This window comes from Lepidochelys kempii, chromosome 13 (genome assembly GCF_965140265.1).
Source record: "Lepidochelys kempii isolate rLepKem1 chromosome 13, rLepKem1.hap2, whole genome shotgun sequence".
Classification (NCBI taxonomy): Eukaryota; Metazoa; Chordata; order Testudines; family Cheloniidae; genus Lepidochelys; species Lepidochelys kempii.
This window is the reverse complement of record NC_133268.1, coordinates 16,346,185-16,370,103: the sequence shown is the minus strand read 5'-3', so window position 1 is coordinate 16,370,103 and position 23,919 is coordinate 16,346,185. Positions and strand designations below refer to the sequence as shown.

Sequence of the window (23,919 nt, the reverse complement as noted above, 5' to 3'; positions counted from 1 at the left end):
CTCTCTTCATAACCGGAAATACCAAATCCCAGATAAAAAAATAGGGAATATGAAGTTCTGAACAGAAGTCCAGGTTTGCAGAATACACTATTACAGAGAGCAGGAAAAAAAAATCTTATGATGGGAATGAATCTGACTAATTGACTTTCCAGCTTCGATTCCCCCTCATCTTTTCTTCCTTTTGTGGCTACACAGATAGTAGAATAGAACAGACTGCAACACCTGTATTTCATTCTCTCAGAGGGACTGCAGCAAATAAGGCCATCGTGGTAGGCACCAGGGTAGAAGTTTTCTGTCTGACGGAGTTTCTATTTCAGCAGTTCCTTAAGATCATCACAGGAAGGACACTCCAATTATTTTGGGTCTGGCTTTAACCTAAACCATCACACTGATGTGACTCATATAAAATCCTCCTTTACAAAGTACTCTAAAGGAGGCAGCAGCACACCCAAACCAGAACAGTTGTTTCTTTCACCACACAACGTTAAGTTATATGCAAAAATGTTCACATTTTACTATTAAATCAGATCACCATATTATGGTCTGTAACAAGATACTCCAAAACATTTCAAGATTTCCCTAAGTGATCAAAATTCTAAACATAAATACAACTAAAGCCTTGTAATATTAATGCACACTTTTTATTATATTAAAATCAGGCAATGGTCTGATACAATAAAAAGGCTGCTTATGGAATACTGTTATGTTAAACTTTAATTACAGAGGATGTTAAATCCTTACAACTAATATTTTCCTCAAAAGAGTTAATGGAAACATCAATTGTTCATTGACTTGATAGCCGCTGCTTTAAAATGTGGTTTTTACACAAACACTGAATTTGTCATAAAACTTAGGACACACTAGGTTGTTTGTATTTAAGCTTGCATCCACATATCAGCAGTTTGTGGTCCAAAACAGTAAGTCAGAAAAGGCAGTGATTTGCCAGGAGGCATTGCCAGTAAGGTCTCTCTCTAATCTGCTGTGCACACCATTTATCCCCAAATCTTCATGGAAGAGTTTCTCTCACAACACGTGAAGTGTCAAAAAAAAAAAAAAAAAAGAGTCTACACTACGTTGATTTGTTTCTAATTGTCAGGTCTTTAAAAAGGGTCAAAAGTAAGTGCACTGTTTATTAGTTAACATCCTCAGGTCAATTTTGAAGCACCAAAATTTGACTGGTTGTATTGGAGTGTGTGTTTAGAATTTCTACATGCAGATTTTCCCCATTAAAGTTTGGCAGCTAGCAAATCCAAGCAATCCTGGTAAATTACTGCTCTTTTCACCATGTCAAAAGCCTATCTAATAACATCAGCCATGGCCAGCTTGGCGGTGTGGCAGCAGTGCCATGGGGGCAAGGGAGATCCAAGTTTGCGAGCAGAATAGATACTCTTGTTTCCCAGGCTGGTGAAGACTAAATTCATTGGGAAAAACAAAATGACGAGCATGAGGGGACAGGTCAGGTGATTGCCCAAACACTTTCTCCTGCTGGCCACTGGCCAGGGGTAAGGAGAAGACTCACAAAAGGGGCAAAAATAAAGCAGCACCCCCTCTAGGAAGATGGGGGAGAGGAAAGATTGAAAAAACCCTGAATCCCTCATCCAAGGCCCATGTTATTCGGGGAGGAGGAGAGGGGCAGGAGGAGAAATACAATCTGTGCCTTGGCCAAAGGGAAGAAGGAAAGCCTGCCCTAGATTACTAGGACTTAAAAAATAAAACCAACCACAGTCACATTCAGCCTTTACTAGAGATAGCACAAAGGGAGGGATGATTGAGGTTAGCACACATCCCCATTAGTAGTCCACAAAGCCCAGCATAGTCCTGGAAGCTAAAACCTTTGTGTCTATTCTAATAAATAGCCCTGAGCTTCAACTCTATTGCAAAAGACAGAGAAAGAAAAAAACCCAACAACCCAGGCCAAACACACAGCAAGGTGATTGTGTGATATATGTTTTCACAGTTGAATTAAATGTGCCACACTGGTCTTGACAGTAATAAATTTAAATAGACTTTTCTTGATACCAGAAGTTCAACTATGTGGACAGTGGTTACACATGACAAGATTAATTGTTATAGCACAACTTATATTTCAAATGAAAAATTAGTATCATTTACAGTATCTCAAGATAAACTTCCTTTGAACGGGAACTTCCTTTCCAGTACTTTGAGGTCTACAAGATGCATCTAGAAAATTTACTACTGTGGAAAATGAAGACAGCTTAAATTGAATAAAGGGGCATGATTTGTTGTTGTTGTTTTTTAAATTAATTGCTGTAACATTGTCCTTCAGGTGGCTGAGGAAGTTTCATATTTTCTTTAGACATCATTAGACGCCGAAGTTCTTGCAGAACAACTTTGATACTATAAGAATTCTGCCATTTTGCTAGGACTGATATGGCTCTGGGATCCACCTAAAAACAGACAAAAACACCACTCCTGTCAGTCCTCCGAGTCCAAAAAATATAGCTGCCTATCAGATACGGTGGTTTTTAATCAAGTTACCTGCCAGCAAGCTTGAAAAACTTAACATATGTTTAGTTTTCTTTCAAGCTTAATAAATGCTTCTATTGTGTAACAACATGAGTGTTGCTAAGGCGAAAGAGAGGAGTCGTTAGCAATATCTTACAATTACCTTATCCCTCCCCTACTTCCACTACTCAAAAAGAAAGCAAAGTATTTTGTTAAGAAACATCTGAGTAAAAATGTAGGTTCAAATTAACGTTCAAAGCTTAAACTGTGTTAACAAACCGAACAAAACAAACAAAAAAACTTACCACTCCATTAGAACTATTTACTCCATTCATATTAATTTTTGTTACAAATCTTACAAATGGAGGTGCTTCTGGATATTTGGGCCCACATTCTATTTTAAGGCTGTATATTCTGTTTTCATAAATTGTCTGGAAGAGAGGAACATCTGTGTCAGGCAGTATTAGAATCACTTAATTACAATAATCATCAGGGACACAAAGTTTGAGTGCGACACACATGGCGGACGTTTCCACGCTTGTTAAGCTACACTCTGAAAATTGCAAGAAAAATTCACTTAGTGCCCAACATAGACAAAGCTTGTCACACTGCACACCAATATTTAAACTATCATCTATTTATCACATTATGGAATATAACTGACATCCCTGCTTGGAGATTAATTTAGAGTAAAGTAATCCAATATCTCTCCATAGACTTCAGTTTCATACCAGGCAATTCAAAGGCATATGCAGTTTTGAATTGTAGGTTCAATGGGCTAGACTACCTCAGAAATGAAACCAATGCTTTATATTAGCCAGCTATTTAAACCCAATTTACCCCAAAAGCCTGTCATTTTTTAAATTTTATCAGAAACATTTAACTGTAAATACGATAGGTAGACCTTGATTTTTTTTGCCATATTCATAACTCACTGAAGAGATAGAGTTGTGGGGAGATAAGGAGAATGCTCCAAAACACAACACATTCACAGGTCACTCCCCATCCTCAGAAGGAGTCAAAGGATTATTATTTTTCATAGCAATTATGTCTGTAAGGCACGTAACACAGTGTAAGACAGTCCCTACCCTGAGGAGCTTACAATCTAGCTAAACATAGGGAAAGGAGGACAACAAAATGTACAGGGACTGAAGAACATATCTTGTTGTTTTGCAATTTTTAAAGACGATTTAAGACAGTAGGGAGAGGAATTAGGACAACTAACGGAGTGCTGGGGGTGGGAAGGGAAGCTAACCAGAAACAACAGGAGTTTTAAGTGTCCACATGATAGACTGGGTCTGGGAGGGATTCCAGCTGTAACAGGCAACAATGAAGGGAGCATGACAGAAGGCCACAAAGCGGGGAGGCCTGGATAGAGCAGTAAGTCTCCAGACTGGGAAATCTGAGCACAGATTCCTGCAGAGTCAACACAACTCTGAATGCCAAAAGATGGGAATTGCTCAAAAACTACAAGTTCTGTCGTCATGCAAGCATACGGGCGCTCAGAAACATAATGCTGTGTTTTTTTTACACAGAGAGCTCTCTATGTAAAATCCTACTGGAGATAAGCTACAGGCAGTTTTTACTTTAACACCGCTAACCGAAATCAACTGTATTCCCCCCCCCCCCCCTTTGGGATAACCTTGATGTACAAACAAAAGGAAGAACTACTTCACGCAATGCACAGTCAGGCTGTGGCGCTTGCTGCCAGAGGATGTTGTGAAGGCCAAAACTACAAATGGATTAAAAAAAGAATTAGATAAGTTCATGGAGGACAGGTCCATCAATAGCCATGGTCAGGGATGCAACCCCATGCTCACGGTGTCCCTAAGTCTCTGACTGCCAGTTGCTGGGACTGGACAACAGGGTATGGATCACTTCATGATTGTCCTGTTCTGTTCACTCCCTTTGAAGAATCTGGTATTGGCCACTGATGGAAGACAGGAGACTGGGCTAGATGGACCATTGGTTTGACCCAGTATGGTCATTCTTATGTAGCTACATTGAGGTAAAAAATACTTATGCCTTGTCTCCGCTACGATTTTACATTGAGAGAGCTCTCCTCAATGTAAACACACGCTTAAGTGTAATCTTTTCACAATTATGGCGCAATTTGACTAAGGACAGACTGAGAAAGCGGCCAGCAAGCACTGGGATGTGATCTATTACAAGATTTAGAGCAAAGACACAGATGCATATATATCTGATACTAATAAACCAGAACGTGCCAGTTTGAAACTCAAGTAAGAGTCACGATATTCATAGACAAATACACACACAAATACATTTGCAGCTGTCTTTCTATGCAACAGTGACATCCAGTGGTCAGTTATGCAGAGCAGGATTTTCTAATGACTTTGGTAGGAGAGATCTTTTAAAAAGGTATCAGACAGGAAAGGTGAAAAACAGAAGATAGTTGTGAACTGAAGCAAAAAGTTGTCACCTCTAGACAGATTGGATTATCCTACACAATTCTGACATCAGAATCACTTAGCTGTACTTTGCTCCCATGACAACACTTCTATGGTAAAACCACACGAGTGTGTGCAGATTTCAGTCTCTTTTTAAATATTTGTTTAATACAAGACCCTTATAAGGTGCCACCAGACTTGTCATTGTTCATATTTAAGGAGGTATTTACAGTGGCAGTCAAAGAGCAAAAAAAGTTAAGTTGAACAAAGAATGAGAGAAAATATTGAAAGTGTAATGCTGTTAAATAATAAATGAATGGTAAAGCCTCACCTGGAGTACTATGTTCAGTGACAGTCACCCTATCTCAGAAATGGCTACAAACAGAAAGAAAGGTGCAGATATGGGCAATGAGAGCATCTGAAGGCTTCCATATAATGATAGGTTGAAAACACTGGGATAACTTAGAGAGGAAACAGATCAGACATGAGATATACATCACAATGCAACGGTATAGTGAAGGTAATAGGCACTCACATTTATCCTTCCATAGTAAAAGAGCAAGGGGATAGTCAGTGAAATTGGAAGGCCACATGTCAATTTAAGAGCGATGAGGAAGGTTTGTGTGAGGAAGGTTTGTGTGTGTGTTTTTGTTTTAAGATACACACAATGCATAAGTGACATGTGGAATTTACTACTGCAAAGTAGAGGCCTAATCAGATTAAAAAAGGGATCTGACATATGGATGAGAACATAGAGTTAGATTATCCCTTCTATATTGTTAAAAAGTAGGGATAAAACCTCATAAGACATGGCAGAAGCCAATCACTAACTGATCAGGAGTCATCTATGGGGACATTCCATAGATGGTAGGGCCTAAGGGGCTCACCCCACTGTAGAGACATCAACAAAGTTGCTGCCCAAATAAATTAGTCCAATCTGTCCACTACAGCCAGAGCGTAATCACATGGACCATAGCTCTGAAGAACCATCATACCAGCCATGTTTTAAACTAGCTATGAGATACTAAGCTTGTCACCACTGTAGGTTTCAGACTACAAGACCATGAGGTTGGTACATAAGGTACTTTGGAAATATCAAGTGCTATGGAAACACTAAGCCTATCATCAAGATGTCCTTTTTACTAACCTCTCTAAACAGGACAGATACTCTCCAGCTGCAGTATTACCGTAAAGAGCATGGTAGCGTTATAAAAAGCCATTCTGAGGCATATTAAATACACAGATTGGGAGACAGGTGACAAGAAAGTCAAAAGCAAAATTTAGTTTATGGCTAGAACCAAATTCTAATCTGAGTTAGCTGAAACTTTAAAGGAGCAAGCCAGTTTTGCTGCAATAAAAATACCACAACCCCCACATCCTCAAGAAACTCCCTAAAGTGATGACCAAAAACAACTGAACTGAACTAAGGCAGAATATGTTAATAGATGAGGACTGGCTAGTGAGATATTACCAGTATTAGCTCCATATTGAACTCTTACAGGCTTTGAGACTTTGCTGTAATTCAGGGTTACAGAACACTAGAAAATTACTGTGTAAATTAATCTGTAAATGTGAATGTCATTTGTGTAACAGAGCTAATCAATTAAAAGGTATTAGCATTGTTTAAAGTCATAAGCAGAAAGATATACTGACATATCAACCCCAATTTATATGCCAAGTAAACCTGGTTGCATACACGTACCCACTCAGATACATGCATGAGAATGTCTGCAGGGGGAAAAAAGGGACAGGAAAGCAGAATTTTGAGTGACACTGGCATTTAGATCTGTAAGTTGATGCTTACTCTTGGAGGCCCAATAATCATTCCTGTCCATCTTGTAAGTGTCATATCTTCATCATCTTCAAGACCCCAGCTAACTGTACCATCTCCTACTCCTTTCTGACCTTCTTCAAGTTCTTCCAACAGTCGAAAATTACGAGGAACTTTTACTCCTAAAAAGAATCAGAAAGAAACTTTGAACTGAGACTATCTGGCAGTGATACAAGACTGGATAATTGGACTGCTACTTTTGGTAATCTGATGTCAAAACATTTAGACCAAAACACTGAGAAACAGCAATATTTCTGAGTGGCAGTATTTTCATGGTGTGAGGAAGATACAAGCTCAGATGTCAAATATAAAAGTAAGTGGAAACAAGGAGTAGTTTGCATTTAAAAAAAAAAATAATACTAGTGAGCCATGGCAGCTAGGCTCTGCATTAGTGCATACAGCCAGGAGGAGGAAAAGGACCTCTGTGTATTCAAAGAAGCAAGCAGCATATTTACTTCCTGCTTCCTTACAGTCTGTCTTTCTACTTTATGTCCATTTGATTTAAGATAAAAGGTAGAAGCTACATCATTTGGTAAAAGGCTGGACATCTATGAATCTTTCCAGAGATTTTTAAAAGTAGCAAATCAATCTGTTTTGTAACATAAACAAGTTAATTTGAAATTAATTTCAGTGGACTTCATCAGTGCAAGATCTAACTAAAGCACTTATGTGGGCCCCCATTATGTAATATCTGAGCATCTCACAATCTTTAACAAACTTATGCCACAACATCCTTGTGAGGCATTATCAGCGCCATTTTACAGATAGGGAACTGAGACACAGAAAGGCTAAGTCACTTTCCCTCTAAGACCAAGCCAAAGCCATTAAGAATCCTGAATAAATCCTAATCTGTGTCATATTCTTTTATTTGCTCACAGTACATGCCTAAGAACAGTTCTAAGAGAAACAAAGGTGCATTAATAGGACATAGAATGCCAATGGAGTTCTTTTTCACATGACCTTCTAAAGAAAATTTTGTTCACAGAAATACCAAAAGGTTAATTACGTATTGAATAGTTGCATCACATGCAGTATAACTGAAGAGACTGCCTAGTCCCCTTGTCCAGCCTCACCTATTTGTTCGCATAGAAGAAACACAGACATTCTGTTTATGAGACTACGCTCATCTAGGGCTCAAGAAACATCTCTAGTACATGACACCAGGGACGAGGCAAAGCAAGAGCCTTGAAAATATCCCCTTTCACTGCTTGAGAACCTGGAAGGGTTCTCATATGCAATGTGACAGTGCTTAGAATATGACAACTTTAGTGTCTTTAAAGTCTCCCTCAAGTGTCTTTTAGAGACCTAAAAGGGATTGAACGCCAATTCTGATTTTGTTGTGGAATCAAAGTTCTAATCCTCAAACACTACAATATACATTAAAATATATATATCTCCAAACCCATGAACTTACATAAGAATACCCAGTAATCTGGACACCAAAAAAAAAAGTCAGTTGTCTCAAACTGGGCATCTAAAATTATGACACTTGACAAATTTGGCCTTAATATCATTCCACCTCAACTCGCCATCTGTAAAGCAGGGATAATACCACCACCTCATCTCATCAGGTGCTACGAAAATAATTCATTAAGATACGTAGGTACCACAGAAGAGCCTAAGATGAAGTTAGTTCTCTATTCAGTGCAAGGGTTGGATGGTTTGTGGTAAGGCATGGAGCCACATACTGACAAGGATAAAAGGAAATATTAAATAGCTACCCAGTCAGTGAGCACCATCAATTCTGTGCACTGAATAAGGCAGGAGTCCTGTGGGAAGAAAGCAGTATGTGATCATTTGATTAAAGACTACCATAATGTAAATGCACAGGGAAGCCAAACTAAAGTTCAAACGGCAACATAAACCTGGATTTGTGCTGGAAATGGCCCAACTTGATGATCATACACATTGTAAGGAGAGTCATCACTTTAGATAAGCTATTACCAGCAGGAGAGTGGGGTGGGAGAAGGTATTTTTTCATGCTGTGTGTATATAAAAAGATCTTCTACACTTTCCACAGTATGCATCCGATGAAGTGAGCTGTAGCTCACGAAAGCTTATACTCAAATAAATTGGTTAGTCTCTAAGGTGCCACAAGTACTCCTTTTCTTTTTGTGAATACAGACTAAAACGGCTGTTACTCTGAAACCTAACATTAACTCTGTCATTTCCTAACCTGAGTGTGTTAGACTCTGGAACCTTAATCAGGTACAGGGAAGAGTGTGTGTAATATTAATACAAGTTCTTATGGGAACAGAAGGCAACGCTGTTTTAGGGCCCTTCCAAACACTCTGATTCAGAATGAGTCAAAGCAATGAATAGCAAGGGTCCTAGAAATAAGAGATTGTAGAATATCAATTAAACGAGTCTGTGGATTGCTGGTGGTCCACAGAGAGCTGGTTGGTCACATGGTTTCCTTGTTCCTAACTGCTATATCACATAAAAAAAGCTAAAAATAAACACTTAATATTACTGCTACAGAAATTTTTTAATTGAAAGTGTCACAGGTATGGTAGACAACTGCAAAGTGGTGGGTCCATGAGGCACTATCAAAATGTTGATTTCACACTATATAAAAAAACTGGAAATCCCCTGGGGGTGTTTTTTTTTGAGGGGGTGGGGGGCGAGAGGGAGGGCAGGGAATCAGTGTATGACCCTAGTGCAGCCGGTATAAGGGCATCTTCTACCTGCATGCTAAAGCATAAAGTATCATGTGTAAGTTTGGTCCTAACCTGGTACTTGAATGAAGTTAAAAAAAACATACAAATTGATAAGATCAATTTGTGAATTTAATGAGGGGAGGAGGAAAGAGTAGGAAGAAGAAAAAACTGTTAGTTATCCAATCATATATCCTAAAATATGTTCTTATCTGTTCTGTGGATATTCAGTATTTGCCAAGTTACTTTTGCAAGCTAACCCCAGGGCAAGTTCAATGACAGAAGACAGGTTTCAGAGTAGCAGCCGTGTAAGTCTGTATTCGCAAAAAGAAAAGGAGTACTCGTGGCACCTTAGAGACTAACCAATTTATTTGAGCATAAGCTCACTTCATCAGATGCATTGCATCCGATGAAGTGAGCTGTAGCTCACGAAAACTTATGCTCAAATAAATTGGTTAGTCTCTAAGGTGCCACGAGTACTCCTTTTCTTTTTATGACAGAAGAGTATTCTTACATCAGCTGGCTCAAGAGTGAGTCAACTACATTTTCCACATATGGCAAATACCTGCATAACTTTCTTATTAAGTGTAGTTATGGAGACTGCCAACACAACAACAAAACAAACCTGTTTGCTTTAAGAGTCCTTCAATACAAAAACAGAATACAGAAGAAATAAGTAGTTCACTTCGAGTTTTAACTACTACATCGCCAAAACAGGCATCAGACTATAAAATTTAATTTAGCCAATTCTTTATGAATCCAGAATATTCTGAGCAGCAGCTGCAAACTTCATTTAAATTATGACACAAAAGGTAGGAAAATATCTACATCATCTTAGTTCACTGCCTGCAGACCTCATGGAAATATTCCAGAGAGAAATATATTATATTATAAACTTCAGAGCAAAAGTAGAAAGATTACCATAATGAACCTGCTAAAGACTTAACTATAGCAGCACTGACAATGTTATATCTCCAATTTCACAAGTTTATAAATTGGATAAAAATTTTAAGTCTTGAGTAAATTTATACACACTAGGCCTCAATCTTAGACTTTTGTTTACTAGGTCTGACAAACCCCATGAAGGACATTTAGTTTTACGGTGGGGATTGGAAAAAAAAAAAATCCACTTGCCAGTCATAAGTGGAGAAACCTTATTCCTACAGAACTCAAGGTCCTAAAGAAGTTGCTAGCCTTATGGTTATGAAGATAGCATTCCAAGTGATACAGTGCCCTCTTCATGAGTCTTTGCTCCTCAGAATTTCACCAAGCAGCAGCAGCAGATTAAAATTGATTATTGGTAAGTAATTATCTATCAAGTCATCTCAGATTTTAAGTTGTCTTCCACCAATGCCCTGCCAGATCCAGTGAATTAAGGATGCAGAAGATTGACAGGATTTTTTGCTTTGTCAGAATCAAAGATAATTTTTGTATTAAGAAAGAAAAATATACTTCCAGGCAGATATACGGAAGTCCTAGTTGGTCTTAAAACATTCCAAAGTGAAACTCTTATCAAATCACTAAAGTACAAAACTTAACAGGGCATATGTTAACTCTTAGACCTCTTGCATCTTGCACAGAAAGCCTTGATACTTAAGTGTTTTTAGTCTAATTAAAAACACTTAAAGTAGTTCATCTAAGTCACACAAATTTATATTAGTTTATGATGAGGCAAAAAAAGCAAAGTCCATTACTCTGCTTTTCTGAGCTTTTCCAACTTAAGAAATTTCAGTTATAGAATTTAAATATCAGATTCAGAACTTGTATGACCAAACTGAAGCACACAGCATGTTTTACAGAGGTAAAGACTTCTCAGAAATTGGATCCATTTTGGAAGCACCAAAGTACTTTAGCAGTGCTAGTAGGTTCTGATACAATGAAATGGTCAAAATACTTTGACGGTCAGATGCTGCACCATGAAAGTCAAAGGGAGTTTTACCATTGATTTCAATATGCACAGAATCAAACCTTCAGAGTAAAGAGTTTTACATTGGCATGACAATGAAAGATTACATCTGCAGCTTTTCTTTCTACAGAGGAGTTAAGATACAAGCATTTATCTTTTGGCACATATGGATTTGTCTCAACTGCAAGGGATAAGGCACAAGAATTTATGGCTAATACATTTCAGTAATTAGGAACTCTAACAAAAAGAAGTTCTTGTTCTGTCAAGGATAATTTTCCATAACTAATTTAAAGAGGAAACATCAGATTCTGATCTCTCATACCAATTTTAATTTTGACATCAGTAATTACTCCAGATTTAACTAGCATAAGTGAAATCACGTCTTTCAACCATAAGTTATCTTTTGTACCTAAATACACAAAACAGCTAGCAAAAAAAAGTTTTAAAATACTTTCCATGTTATGTTTGATATTACAGCCTTAATTATATCTGCTCCAAGTATTCTTTTGCTGAGAGTACTGTAATGGAACAATTTTTAAATGCTAGGTTTTCCAACAATTACACAATTATAAGTACTCTTTTAGATGCAGAAGTTTGTCCTCAGAATAGTTTTGAAGTGATGTAATATTTACCGTTTAATGAAAGGCTTTTGGTTATGACACAAACTGTAAGAAGCCAGGAAATTTAAAGTTCATATGTTGCCCTTACATGTCATTGTACTCAAACAAGGCAACAGAAACTGACTTTTACTGAGATACTTAACCAGCCCCCAAACCCTATGAAATACTTCTGAATAAGATAAAGTGCTAGTTGCATACTTTTATACTAAAGTGCATTCCTTATAAATTATACTAAGGGCTAATCCACACTAGAAGTGCTACAGTGGTGCAGTTGCGCCGCTGTAGCATGTCTGATGAAGACGCTCTCTGCCAACAGAAGACAGCTCTCCCGGCGGCATAATAAAAGCACCTGCCTGAAAGGCACTAGCCCGCTGACATAGTGCTGTTCACACCTGGCACTTGGGTTGGTGTAGCTTACGTCATTTGGCGGATGGCTTACTGACACCCCCGAGCGACCATAAGTTATACCGAAATAACCTGTAGTGCACACAAGCCCTAAAATGCCTGACAGAGACTTGTATTTCCATTAAAGAACTCTCAAACTAAAGAAAACTTTGCAGTACAAATTAGACAGTTGCAACGTCAACATTGTTTCTTAGTATTTAAGTTGTGAAACAAGCCATAACAGCTACATCAACTACAATTTATTTTACTAAGGAAGGCATTCAAAACTAATATTTTGGGGAAAATATTTACACCAACTCTTATGAGATAAAAATCTGTTATTATACGTGACAAGAATATTGGTGAAGCTGAGTTCAACATTCCCTCACAAACTTCCACCTTCAAAAAAAAAGATAAATACCATCACACAGTACTCCAGATGAGACCACACCACTGATTTACATGATAGCATAGTATTTTCAATATTATTCTCCATCCTATTCCTTATGCATCCTCACACTTTGATTTTAACTATAGCTGCATATTAGGCAGAGATCTTAACTGCCTTAACTCATCTGCAATGAAGCTTAGAATCCTGAACTGTATTAACTCTGGAAAAATCAGAACTTTGTAAGGTGTATGAGTAGTTCCCCCCCACCCCAGTGTGTATTATTTTGCATTTAGCAATGCTGAACTTCAAATGCAATCTTGGTGCCCATTCACCTAGTCTGGTTAGCTCCCTCTGAAGTGCTGCACAGTCCTCTCTGATCTTGAATAGACTAATGACAGGTTTCAGAGTAGACTAGACTAGGTAACTCACTATTATCTGCAGATTGTTACCTTTCTCATCTCATTAATAAGTTTACTACATGACACTGGACCTAAGATGGAACCTTGAGGTATCTTGCTGTTAAATTTTTGCTACAATGAAAATTGACCATTTAATCCCAGTATTTTCTGTCTAATCGCTGGTTTTTGATCCATTATAACACTTTGCTGTTCTCCTCATGACTCCTTAGATTTTTCTGTAGTCTCTCATGAGGGACCTTGTCAGAGGCCTTTTGAAAGTCTAAAAATAAGAAGTTCAACCGGTTATTCTTTATTCACCCATTTAAAAAAATTCTGATATATAAAAGAGTGTCTTCCTTTGCAGAAACTGTACTGGTTAGACTGTATCATATCAAGATATTTCAGAAACATTATTCAAGTTTTAATTATTGTTTCAACCTATTTCTTAGATGTAGATGTAAAGCTCAGTGGTCTAGAATTCTCTCAATCACCCCTGGAGCCTTTTTAAAATATAGGTACAACTGCTACCATCCAATCCTCTGGAACAGTGCTGTTTTTAGATGAGAAATTGGGAATTTTGGTAAAGAGGAAGTGGCTGGGCTCCTAAGTTCCTTTATTGCAGCACTATATGCTACAGATATCATTTAAAGATATCCAAGTGCTTTACAAATAAACATGCCTCACAAGGATTTTGTGAAACAAGTATTATCAAAATCTACTTTACTAATAAGATATAAGTTGCTTGTCCAAAGCCCCACAGTAAATCAAAAGGAAAAAAACACAAACAAACAAACAAACAAACAGAAAACCCCAAGAGACTCATTTCCTAGGTCCTTGTTGTACCCATAAGATTACACTTATGAAGCTTCCGGTATCAATGGTGTACATTACCAACAGCATCACAGTTGTCACTGTAACATTGCTGAAAATGAGTGAACACCACTGTTCTCTCTAGCAGAACAGTCTAAAAACTGCATTGTTGGCCACATGGCAGGATCTATTACCAGTAACAAACAGTTGCTTCATTTACCAACTGAACAAAGCCCTAAGTTATATTTAAATTAAGTTGTTGGCCTATATTCTAAGGTTCCACAATTAGAGGTTAGGGGCAAGTCTCAGGATTCCCATACCATGTTAAAAAAAGTTACATACCAATTTTAAGAGTTTTTGCCAAAAGTAGTTAAGGTACACAACATCCTACCAGCAGCAATTTAAACTTGAACATAACTATTAGAACATGCTCTTTACTGACATGCAAAGTTCCTGCACCATTTTTTCCCCCTCTAGCCATATATTACCTCAAGTACAAGCGCTCTACTTTCAACACTAGAAGAGCCAATAAAGCAGAGCTTTTAGAACAAGGGTGAGCAAACTACCCGCCCCTCCAGCCCTTTTAATACGGCCCTTGAGTTCCTGCTGGAGAGCGGAGTCTGGGGCTTGCCCTGCTCCGGCGCTCCAGCCGATGAGCAGGGTCGGGGACCGCTTCACGCGGCTCTCGGAAGCAGCAGCATGTCCCTCCTCCGGCTCTTACACGTAGGAGCAGCCAGGGGGCTCTGCTCCACATGCTACCCCCGCAGCTCCCATTGGCCGGGACTCATGACAATTGGGAGCTGCAGAGGCGGCACCTGCGGACTGGGCAGCACACAGCAGAGCCACCTGGCTGCACCTCCGTGTAGGAGCTGGAGGAGGGACATGCTGCTGCTTCCGGGAGCTGCTTGAGGTAAGCACCGCCCGGAGCCTACACCCCAAGCCATCCCCCCATGCCTCAACCCCCTGCCCCAGCCCTGATCCCCCTGCTGCCCTCCGAACCCCTAGGTCCCAGCACAGAGAACCCCAAAACCCCCATCCCCACCCCAGAGCCTGCACCCCCAGCTGGAGCCCCCACCGCTCCTGCCCCAAACCAGAGCCCCATCCCGCACCCTGAACTCCTCATTTCTGATCCCACCCCAGAGCCCGCACCCCCTCACATACCCCAATTTCATGAGCATTCATGACCCACCACACAGTTTCCAAACCCAGATATGGCTCTCGGGCCAAAAAGTTTGCCTAACCCTGTTTTAGAATTACATGGAGATAGAATGTGACCCAGAAGAAGCAAAATACCCATTATCAAAACACATTTTACTGGTTAGTTAAGATTGTTCAGGTCTGGCCTACAATGCAATGCCATGTGGAAACCAGGTACCAAGAAAAGTTTTAGACTTTGTCTCCATGAAATGTTGGTTGCATAGCTCCTACTGCATCTCTTCATGCACATCCCCTCATGTCCACCCAGACAGTGAATTTATGGATCTGAACTGGCTTCAAAAGAAAGCCACTTGCCTTATTCTTCCAGACAAACAAATTGAAAAGTCAGCAGCTGCAAAGGATTATTGGGAAAATATGGCTGCCAGAATGAAGTGACATGACAGCTTGATGAGGTCATGTCACAGTTTCATTTGGTCTCCTAAAATATACAGCACATTTGTGGCAGAACAGAGATGATATCAGGATTATGAGAACTTTTATATATAGCTCCATAAAATACAAGCTTTATGGCAGTAGCCACTGCGCTGCTATAACATCAGGGTTTTCCCCCTTTAAATCTTTATTCTCTACAACCATTGTTCTTCTAAACTTTAAACTGTCTTTGAAAATAGGCTACCCCAAGAGAAAGACCTTAAGATTTGCTCATTTCCTACTTCAAAGAGGAATGTCCTATGATTGATGGATGGATGTGTAATTTTACATTTCAACAGAGATTTTAAAATAACTATTCTCATGCAACATTTGAAATCCAAACACTGGGGCAAGAACCTGAAAGTGAAACTGACTATTATACAACTTGAAGAAATGAAGTAGACAATGCCTGTAGAATCCGTAACTAGATTTTGAATATTCTTTCAGTTTTAACCTAAAGCATTTAGTTACGGATGTAAAGAAGCTTATTTACAATAAGAGATTATGCTAGTAGCGTTTGTTTAGCCTTTCAAATTAGAACAACAACAAAATTAAAAGCCACAAAATCCTCAGTCTTTGAAATATATTAGTCCTGTAAAGGACGTTATGTCAAGCCCTCCCTGTGAAGAGCTATATGCTGCAAAAGTGAATACAAAGACAGCTAACTTCATCTAGACAATACCAATGTTAGCCCAATAAGTGACCAAAATGATTTTGGGAGTTTTCAGGTCTCACTACACAGCATTAGCCAGAAAAAAAAATTCAAATATGTAACACCTGCAAGTCACTGCTTCATTAACAAAGCAAAAGCAAAGCCCAACTCACATTGTTATTTTATCCAGTTGCCATTGTCTGAAATCTGATTTTAAACTTTTACCCCAGAATTCAGATAAATAAATACCTGATAAGTGAAACAGACAAAGGAGGTCTAAGGCGCAACCTTAGGAGAGATGCATTATTCTGGTAGGCACAAGCAATGACAATATAGACAGCTTTTCCTTTATGAACTGCTAAAGAGATGTCTTTTTGAGTTTCCCAGACATTTCAGCTGACTCAACGTTCTCCGCCAAGTCAATTTATGTAGCTTCTGTGAATCCAAGGGCTGAGCTACCTTAAAATGCTGCAGCAGCACCAATATAGCACTTCAGTGAAGGTGCTACCTATGCCACATAGGTACTCCTCCTCCATGAGGAGTACCACCTATGTTGAGGGGAGAAGCCCTCCTGTCCACATAGCACTGTCTACACTGGGGATTATGTCAGTTTAGCTACGTCACTCAAGCATGTGGATTTTTTACATCCCTAAGCAACGTAGTTATACCGACCTAATTTCCTAGTGTCGATCTGGTCTCACTCATGGTTGTTCTTACTGCACCCAGATACACAGGGTTCAGTTCATTTCAGCCAACACACAACACCTTTTGGAAACAGATTCTATCTCCCTTCCTCCATTTCTCCCACCCCCTCCTGTGCTGTAATTTGTCATGTCTCAAAGTATATTTATACTTAAACCACTGTGGCTACGCTGCTGTAGTGCTGCAGGCCTACTCTACACTAAAACATTAGCTCAGTTTAGCTACGTCCGTCAGGGGTGGGAAAACTCCACACCGCTGAGTGGCATAGTTAAATCGACTTACGTCCTCATATAGACCATGCTAAGTTGATGGAAGAATTCTTCTGTTGACATAGCTACTGTCTCTTGGAAAGGTGGATTAACTCCGCCAATGGGAGAATCCCTCCAATCGGTGTAGGTAGTGTCTACACTGAAGCACTATAGGGGAACAGCTGTGACACTGTAGAATCTTAAGTGTAGACAAGTCCCCAGTGTAGAAACTACCTACGTCAACAGGAGATGCTCTCCCATGAGTGTAGGTAATCCACCTCCTCAAGAGGTGGTAGCTAGGCTGACAGAAGAATTCTTCTGTCAACCTAGCACGGTCTACACAGGGGGCTTGGTCAGCATAGCTAGGTCTCTTGGGGATATGGATTTTTTACACCCTGATTGATGTAGCTATGCCAATATAAATTCCCAATGTATACCCGCCCTTAGTAACTTCAGATTTACTCTAATAGCCCTGTTAATCAGGAAACAATATCATACTCAGGAGTGATAAACGAGTGGGGTTGAATGCTTAAGAGAAATCATGTTGAGGATAAAGGAGAAGCAGCCAAGAACATCCTTACAGCTTGGAACAAGGTATCCTCGTTCTCCTCCAGCCTGGTTTTACCAAGGACATACCATCTTGCCATCCCCCAGCCTGGTATCCCCAGAACCTTACTCCCCCAAAGACACCCATTCTGGCACACAAGGCAGCCCCTCCTCCACCCTGATACCCCCCCTCAGAATGCCCTTCCCCCCAGGGACACCCCATCCTGGTACACAAGGCAGCCCCTCCTCCAGCCTGGCACCCCAGAACGCCCTTCCCCCCAGGGACACCCCATCCTGGTACACAAGGCAGCCCTTCCTCCAGCCTGGCACCCCAGAACGCCCTTCCCCCCAGGGACACAGACGGCAGTCCCTCCTCCACCCTGATACCCCTACACCCCTCCAAGCGCCTCCTTCCCCTTAAGCCCCTCCCCCCGGAACCTCGCCCGCCAGGACTGGGGCCTCCAGCAGCAGCCCCCTCACGCTGGGGCCCCCGGCCTAGCGCCCCTAGCCGCCGCCGCCCCTCAAGCCCCAGACACGCCCCGCCGACGAACCCCCGCTCCCGGGAGCCCGCTGGGCCGCAGCCGGTCACCCCCGCGCCCTCCGGTAGAAGCTGCCCCACCCTGCGGCGCCGAGTCCCTCCTCCCCGGCCCGGCCTCGGCTACCCAAGCCCCGCTTACCCGAGCCCGTGGTGGCCGCCATCTTGCGCCGCTGTCGCTCCGACTCGCCCGGCCCTGCCGCCTACGTCACCTTAACGCGGGAAGTGCGGCGGTAAGCAAGTCCGGGGGCTGGCTGAAGGGACGCAGTGCAGGCGGGCGCACTAAGAAAGGGCCTGGAGGCGTGGAGGGGCGGGGCTGACCAGAAGGACCTAGACAGAGAGATTTCTAGATGCAGTTATCTTGTGTGGGAAATTAGACCCGTGGGCGGGCGGATGGGTCGTATGTGGGTTTCAGAACAATGGACGTTAGAAGAGGAAGAGAGGAGGAGATGAGAGCAATAACTAGTACGAAGAGCCTGGAGGCTACATAGGGGAGCAAGCATAGAATCTATAGGGGAGATGACATTACCACATCAGTATACTAGGGATGGAAATAGTACCCATAGTGGCATCTGTAGGCCATGGTGCCGGAACTAGGGGTGCTAATGCACCCCGGGGTTGCAGTAGTAATAACAAACACCAAATATGTTATGTATTATTTTGCAGCCCCCCCAATGTGTCCTATGTGCCTATAAGAGGGTTTAAAAACACAGGCTCCCTGTCCCAAAGTGCTTACAACCGAATTTCAGACATGACACAGCACAGGCGGAAGTAACAAAATAACAGGGCAGAAAACAGGTGTCACCGTTGAAAGGATTTGGTTAGTCAGGTAAGCCAGGTGCACATACATGATGCACTTCATATAGGAACAATGCTGGTATCTGAAAGCCAAATATGAGAGATGCGCAGGCCACACATCTTCTGTAGGGCAGCAGGGACCTTAGAGGGTAAAAGAAAGAGAAGTTACAGCACCTCGGGAGGAGGAGCTAAAGCTGATCTAGAGGAAAAATATAGAGGAAGAATATGTTAGTGTCTCTAATGACCATTTGGAATCTATTGGAGCATGTATTTTAGAATTACACTATATTCAACGATGCAAAACAAATTTCTATTATAATGCCTGTTTCCTTACTTTCATAACTGCTGCAATATTGTGCCTTTTGGGCGGATATTGTCCATGCTTGGTCTCTACCCCAAGGTGAATGATTCTGAAAAGTTTCAGCAAAATTGAACTTTGATGTCACACACTCCTCCACCCACCCACCATGGTTTCTTCAATACACATCTTTTCCAGCAGGGGACACCACACATCTATGACAGGTTTCAGAGTAGCAGCTGTGTTAGTCTGTATCCGCAAAAAGAAAAGGAGGACTTGTGGCACCTTAGAGACCAACAAATTTATTTGAGCATAAGCTTTCGTGAGCTACAGCTCACTTCATGCATTCGATGAAATGAGCTGTAGCTCACGAAAGCTCATGCTCAAATAAATTTGTTAGTCTCTAAGGTGCCACAAGTCCTCCTTTTCTTTTTTCACACATCTATGGAAATACACAGCTCCCCATATGTTTCATGATTCACATTCAGGACCAGTTCCTAGGCAAAACACCTAGAGTGAATGTCAGGAAGGTCTTATAAACATGACTTAAAGCATTACTCTGCCCTGGTCTGGTCTTGTTGCTGCTTTCTTCATGGTCATTCTTGCATTGTTCAGAGCAGCTTGAAGGCAGTTCTAACGTACACTGGGCTGCAAAGGGCACAAGGAACTGAAGACAGCTGAGGGCCAGCATGATGCAGGGGAGTCTGGGCTGTGACCCCTTTTCCCTTTTATGCTAGGGATAAATACCAGAGAGGGAGAGGAATTATTTAAGCTTAGTACCAATGTGGACACAAGAACAAATGGATATAAACTGGTCATCGGGAAGTTTAGACTTGAAATTAGATGAAGGTTTCTAACCATCAGAGGAGTGAAGTTTTGGAATAGCCTTCCAAGGGAAGCAGTAGGGGCAAATGACCTATCTGGCTCTAAGATTAAACTCGTTAAGTTTATGGAGATGGTATGATGGGATAACATGATTCTGGCAATTAATTGATCTTTAAATATTTATGGTAAATAGGCCCAATGGCCTGTGATGGGATGTTAGATGGGGTGGGATCTGAGTTACTACAGAGAATTCTTTCCTAGGTATCTGGCTGGTGAATGTTGCCCATATGCTCAGGGTTCAGCTGATCACCATATTTGGGGTCGGGAAGGAATTTTCCTCCAGGGCAGATTGGAAGAGACCCTGGAGGTTTTTCGCCTTCCTCTGTAGCATGGGGCACGGGTCAGTTGCTGGAGGATTCTCTGCTCCTTGAAGTCTTTAAACCATGATTTGAGGACTTCGATAAGCTCAGACATAGGTGAGAGGTTTATCACAGGAGTGGGTGGGTGAGATTCTGTGGCCTGCATTGTGCAGGAAGTCAGACTAGATGATCATAATGGTCCCTTCTGACCTTAATATCTATGTATCTAGTAGCAGGGAAGATGTGTAGCGTGAGCAAGCCCACCAGCAGCTCTACACCAGCCCTTCTCAGACTGGCAGCAGGACAGGGTCTGGGTGGGTGCAGAAAACTCTGGCTTTAATTTTTTTTATTTACATCAAAAAATAAAAAATGCCTCTGGCTGCCTGGAATTTCCATCAGTGGTTCCTCCAACAGCCTTTCTGACAGCCTGCAGCCACTGAGCACGTCCTTCCAGTGACTCTTCCAGCCACTAGGACTCTAGCACGCAGGCCAGGGACACGGCCTTCTCCTCTGCCCTTACTGCTTTCCCCCATCTGCCTTACGCAGCTTGCCTGGAGCTGCCAGCACCATACTTGCTACCTACTTGCCTCAATGGCACGGAGAGAATATGCTTGGACAGGGCACCATAGGGGTTGAGCTGAAGGTTGACCAGGGGCTCATAGTGGAACAGACTAAGGGGGACTACAGACAGTAATGTGCTGGGGGAGAACCAGGGGCCTCAAGGGGTGGAAAGCTAGGCTGGAGACATAAGACTGCTCCAGGGTGCCCCAAACAAATGTTCTCCAAGGCTCCAGTATCCCATGCCCCAGCTACCCCAAGCTCATCCTTTTCACTGCAATGTGTCAAGGAAAGGTTACTTATACTCTCACCTGCTTTGGTATTCTAGCATTTCACTGACAGTCCGTATACATGAATATGGTCTCCAGCACCCAGGAAATTGGACCCTGGGCTCGTTTGCCTTCATTATAAAAGTGGAGCATGATGGTAAAATACTTGAGAACCTCTGGCTCTATGCCCCTTGGCAGACAAGCTCTGGGCTAGCACCCTGGGGTCAGTTATGCCCTCTCTCTAGCTAGATTGCACTGCTGGTGTAGCACAGAGCAGCCAACAGCTGTGGATGAGCTTACCACCACTGAACAGGGGGATTTAGGTGAAAACTGGACTCTGCTTTCTCTAGGGTTTACTGGCCAAAAGCCATCACTAGCTTTTACATTACTCAGAAAACACACTAATTTTAGAAGGGATGTGTGAGAGAATGTGTGTTTCTATTCCAGAAAATAACACACTAGTACTGCCACTTCAAGACCTTATGGAGGCCATTTAACCTTAATACACCTCAATAACTATTTGTAAACATATGTAACACTCACAGAGGTATGGGGAGGCTCAGTTCATTGTCTGTAAAGTGCTTTGAAATCATCAGATAAAAGTGCTATAGAAGTTTGCCGTGTTGATGGAGCTGTAGCCTGTGTTTGGCCCAGGATTGTAGAGAGGGTAGATGAGGATAATGTCTTTTATTAGACCAACTTCTGCTGCTATAAAAGACAAGCTTTCAAGCTACACCAAGCTCTTCTTCAGGTTAGACCTTGCCTCACTGCTAGAGAAGTGAATAAATAAAGAAATAAATCTAGAGATAGCTAGGATTTCATTGACGCCAGCACACTGTACATCTTCACAACTTGTAACTTCACAGTAAGAGCAGCAGGGATGAAACTCTGATCCAAACTGCTCCAAGAGCACAGGCCCAGCATGGACACACAACTGCAATTCCATCCCGTAGAGGGCAGCAGAATACAGGCCTTAGCTAGTTCAGACTACACAACACAATGGCTTAGGATCAAAGTACTTGCAGCAACATAGAATGGCTTTAGGTACTTAGCAGTAATTATCATTGATTTTAAAGTCTTGCTCATATATTGTATAATGCAATTGAGATGAATAGATGAGGAATTCACTATTGGACATGTCAAGGACAGGGGAGGTACTTATCCATCCCTCTGACCATTACCGTCTATGCTGCTTATCCACATGGGCACTAATGATACAGCCAGTATGATGAATTTTATCCAGCCCTGCTGACTTAAATACATCTAACTTATCTAAATATTGTCAGCTACTCTCTCTCTACTTTGGCTTGTGTTTCTTCTTCCTTGTTGTTAATATTAACGGTGAGTGTCGGGTTACCATTAACCTTTTTAGTGAAGACTGAAGCAAAACCGGTATTAAACACCTCAACCTTTGTGAGACCACCGGTTAGATTAGATTAGTTACACTGCAACTGGTGTAAACTGTCATAGCTCCACTGAAGTCATTTTTAAATTGGTTTCAATGGAGCTATGACAATTTACACCAGCTGAGGAACTGCTCCTCAGGCTCAGAGCCTGTTTACACTAGTGCTTTAAAGCACTCTGACTTGCTGCGCTCAGAGGGGTGATTTTCACACCCCTAAGCCAGCAAGTTAGAGCGCTATAAAATGTAAGTGTAGCCAAGCCCTGGGAGAGGGTATCTAGCAGGGTCCTGTAGGGATCAGTCTTGTGTTCAGTACTATTCAATGTTTTCATTAATTACTTGGCTAATGAAGTGAGAATATACTTGTAAGTTGCAGCCAATACCACACTGGGAGGGGTTGCAAGCATTTTGGAGAACAGGATTAGAATTCAAAATGACCTTGACAGATTGAAGAATTGTTCTGAAATCAGCAAGATGCAATTCAATCAAGACTTTTGCAAAGTACTACACTTCGGAAGGAAAAACCAAAATGTACAACTTCAAAATGGGAATAATTGGGTAGGCATTAGTACTGCTGAAAAGTATCTGGGCATTATAGATTATCACAAATTGAATGTGAGCCAACATTGTGCTGCAGTTGTGAAAAAGGTTAATATGCTGGGGTGTATTAATAGGAGTGCCAAATGTAAGACACCAGAGGTAACTCTCTCACCCTACTTGGCACTGGTGAGGCCTCAGCTGGAGAACTATGTCCAATTTGGGGCCCCATACTTTAGGAAAGATGTGGAAAATTGGAGAATGTCCGGAGGAGACCAACAAAAATGGTAAGTTTAGAAAACTTGACCTAGGAGGAAAGGTTAAAAACACTGGGCATGTTTAGTCTTGAGAAGAGATGACTGAGGGGGACCTGATAACAGCCTTCAAATATGTTAAGAGCTGTTATAAAGAGAATGGTGATCAGTTGTTCTTCACATCCACTGAAGGTAGAACAAGAAGTAATGGGCTGAATCTGCAGCAAGTGCAATTTGGTTAGATATTAAGAAACGCTAACTAGAAGGGTAGTTAAGTTCTGGAATAGGCTTCCAAGGGATGTTGTGGAATCAGTGTCACGGGGGAGTTTTAAAAACAGGTTAGACAAACACCTGTGTGGGATAGTAGGTTTACTTGGTTCTGCCTCAGCACAGGGGGCTGGACTTGATGACCTCTTGAGTCCTACATTTCTAT

The 23,919-nt window shown here is 41.4% G+C and overlaps 1 protein-coding gene across 2 annotated transcripts; it reads right to left on the bottom strand.

The window, feature by feature from the left end:
- Window positions 1-619: 619 nt before the first annotated feature.
- UBE2V1 (ubiquitin conjugating enzyme E2 V1) lies at window positions 620-18,437 on the bottom strand. 2 transcript variants are annotated; one of them, XM_073309441.1, is made up of 5 exons: window positions 18,329-18,396; window positions 8,430-8,477; window positions 6,682-6,830; window positions 2,772-2,897; window positions 620-2,408 (listed from the first exon to the last, which is right to left on the bottom strand). In XM_073309441.1, exons 3-5 carry the CDS (start codon window positions 6,724-6,726, stop codon window positions 2,262-2,264), a joined length of 318 nt encoding a protein of 105 aa, XP_073165542.1. In that variant the 5' UTR covers window positions 6,727-6,830; window positions 8,430-8,477; window positions 18,329-18,396; the 3' UTR covers window positions 620-2,261. The 2 variants fall into 2 exon arrangements, with proteins under 2 accessions (XP_073165542.1, XP_073165541.1); XM_073309440.1 differs by lacking the exon at window positions 8,430-8,477 and having other exon boundaries at window positions 18,329-18,437.
- Between the last annotated feature and the right edge of the window lie 5,482 nt (window positions 18,438-23,919).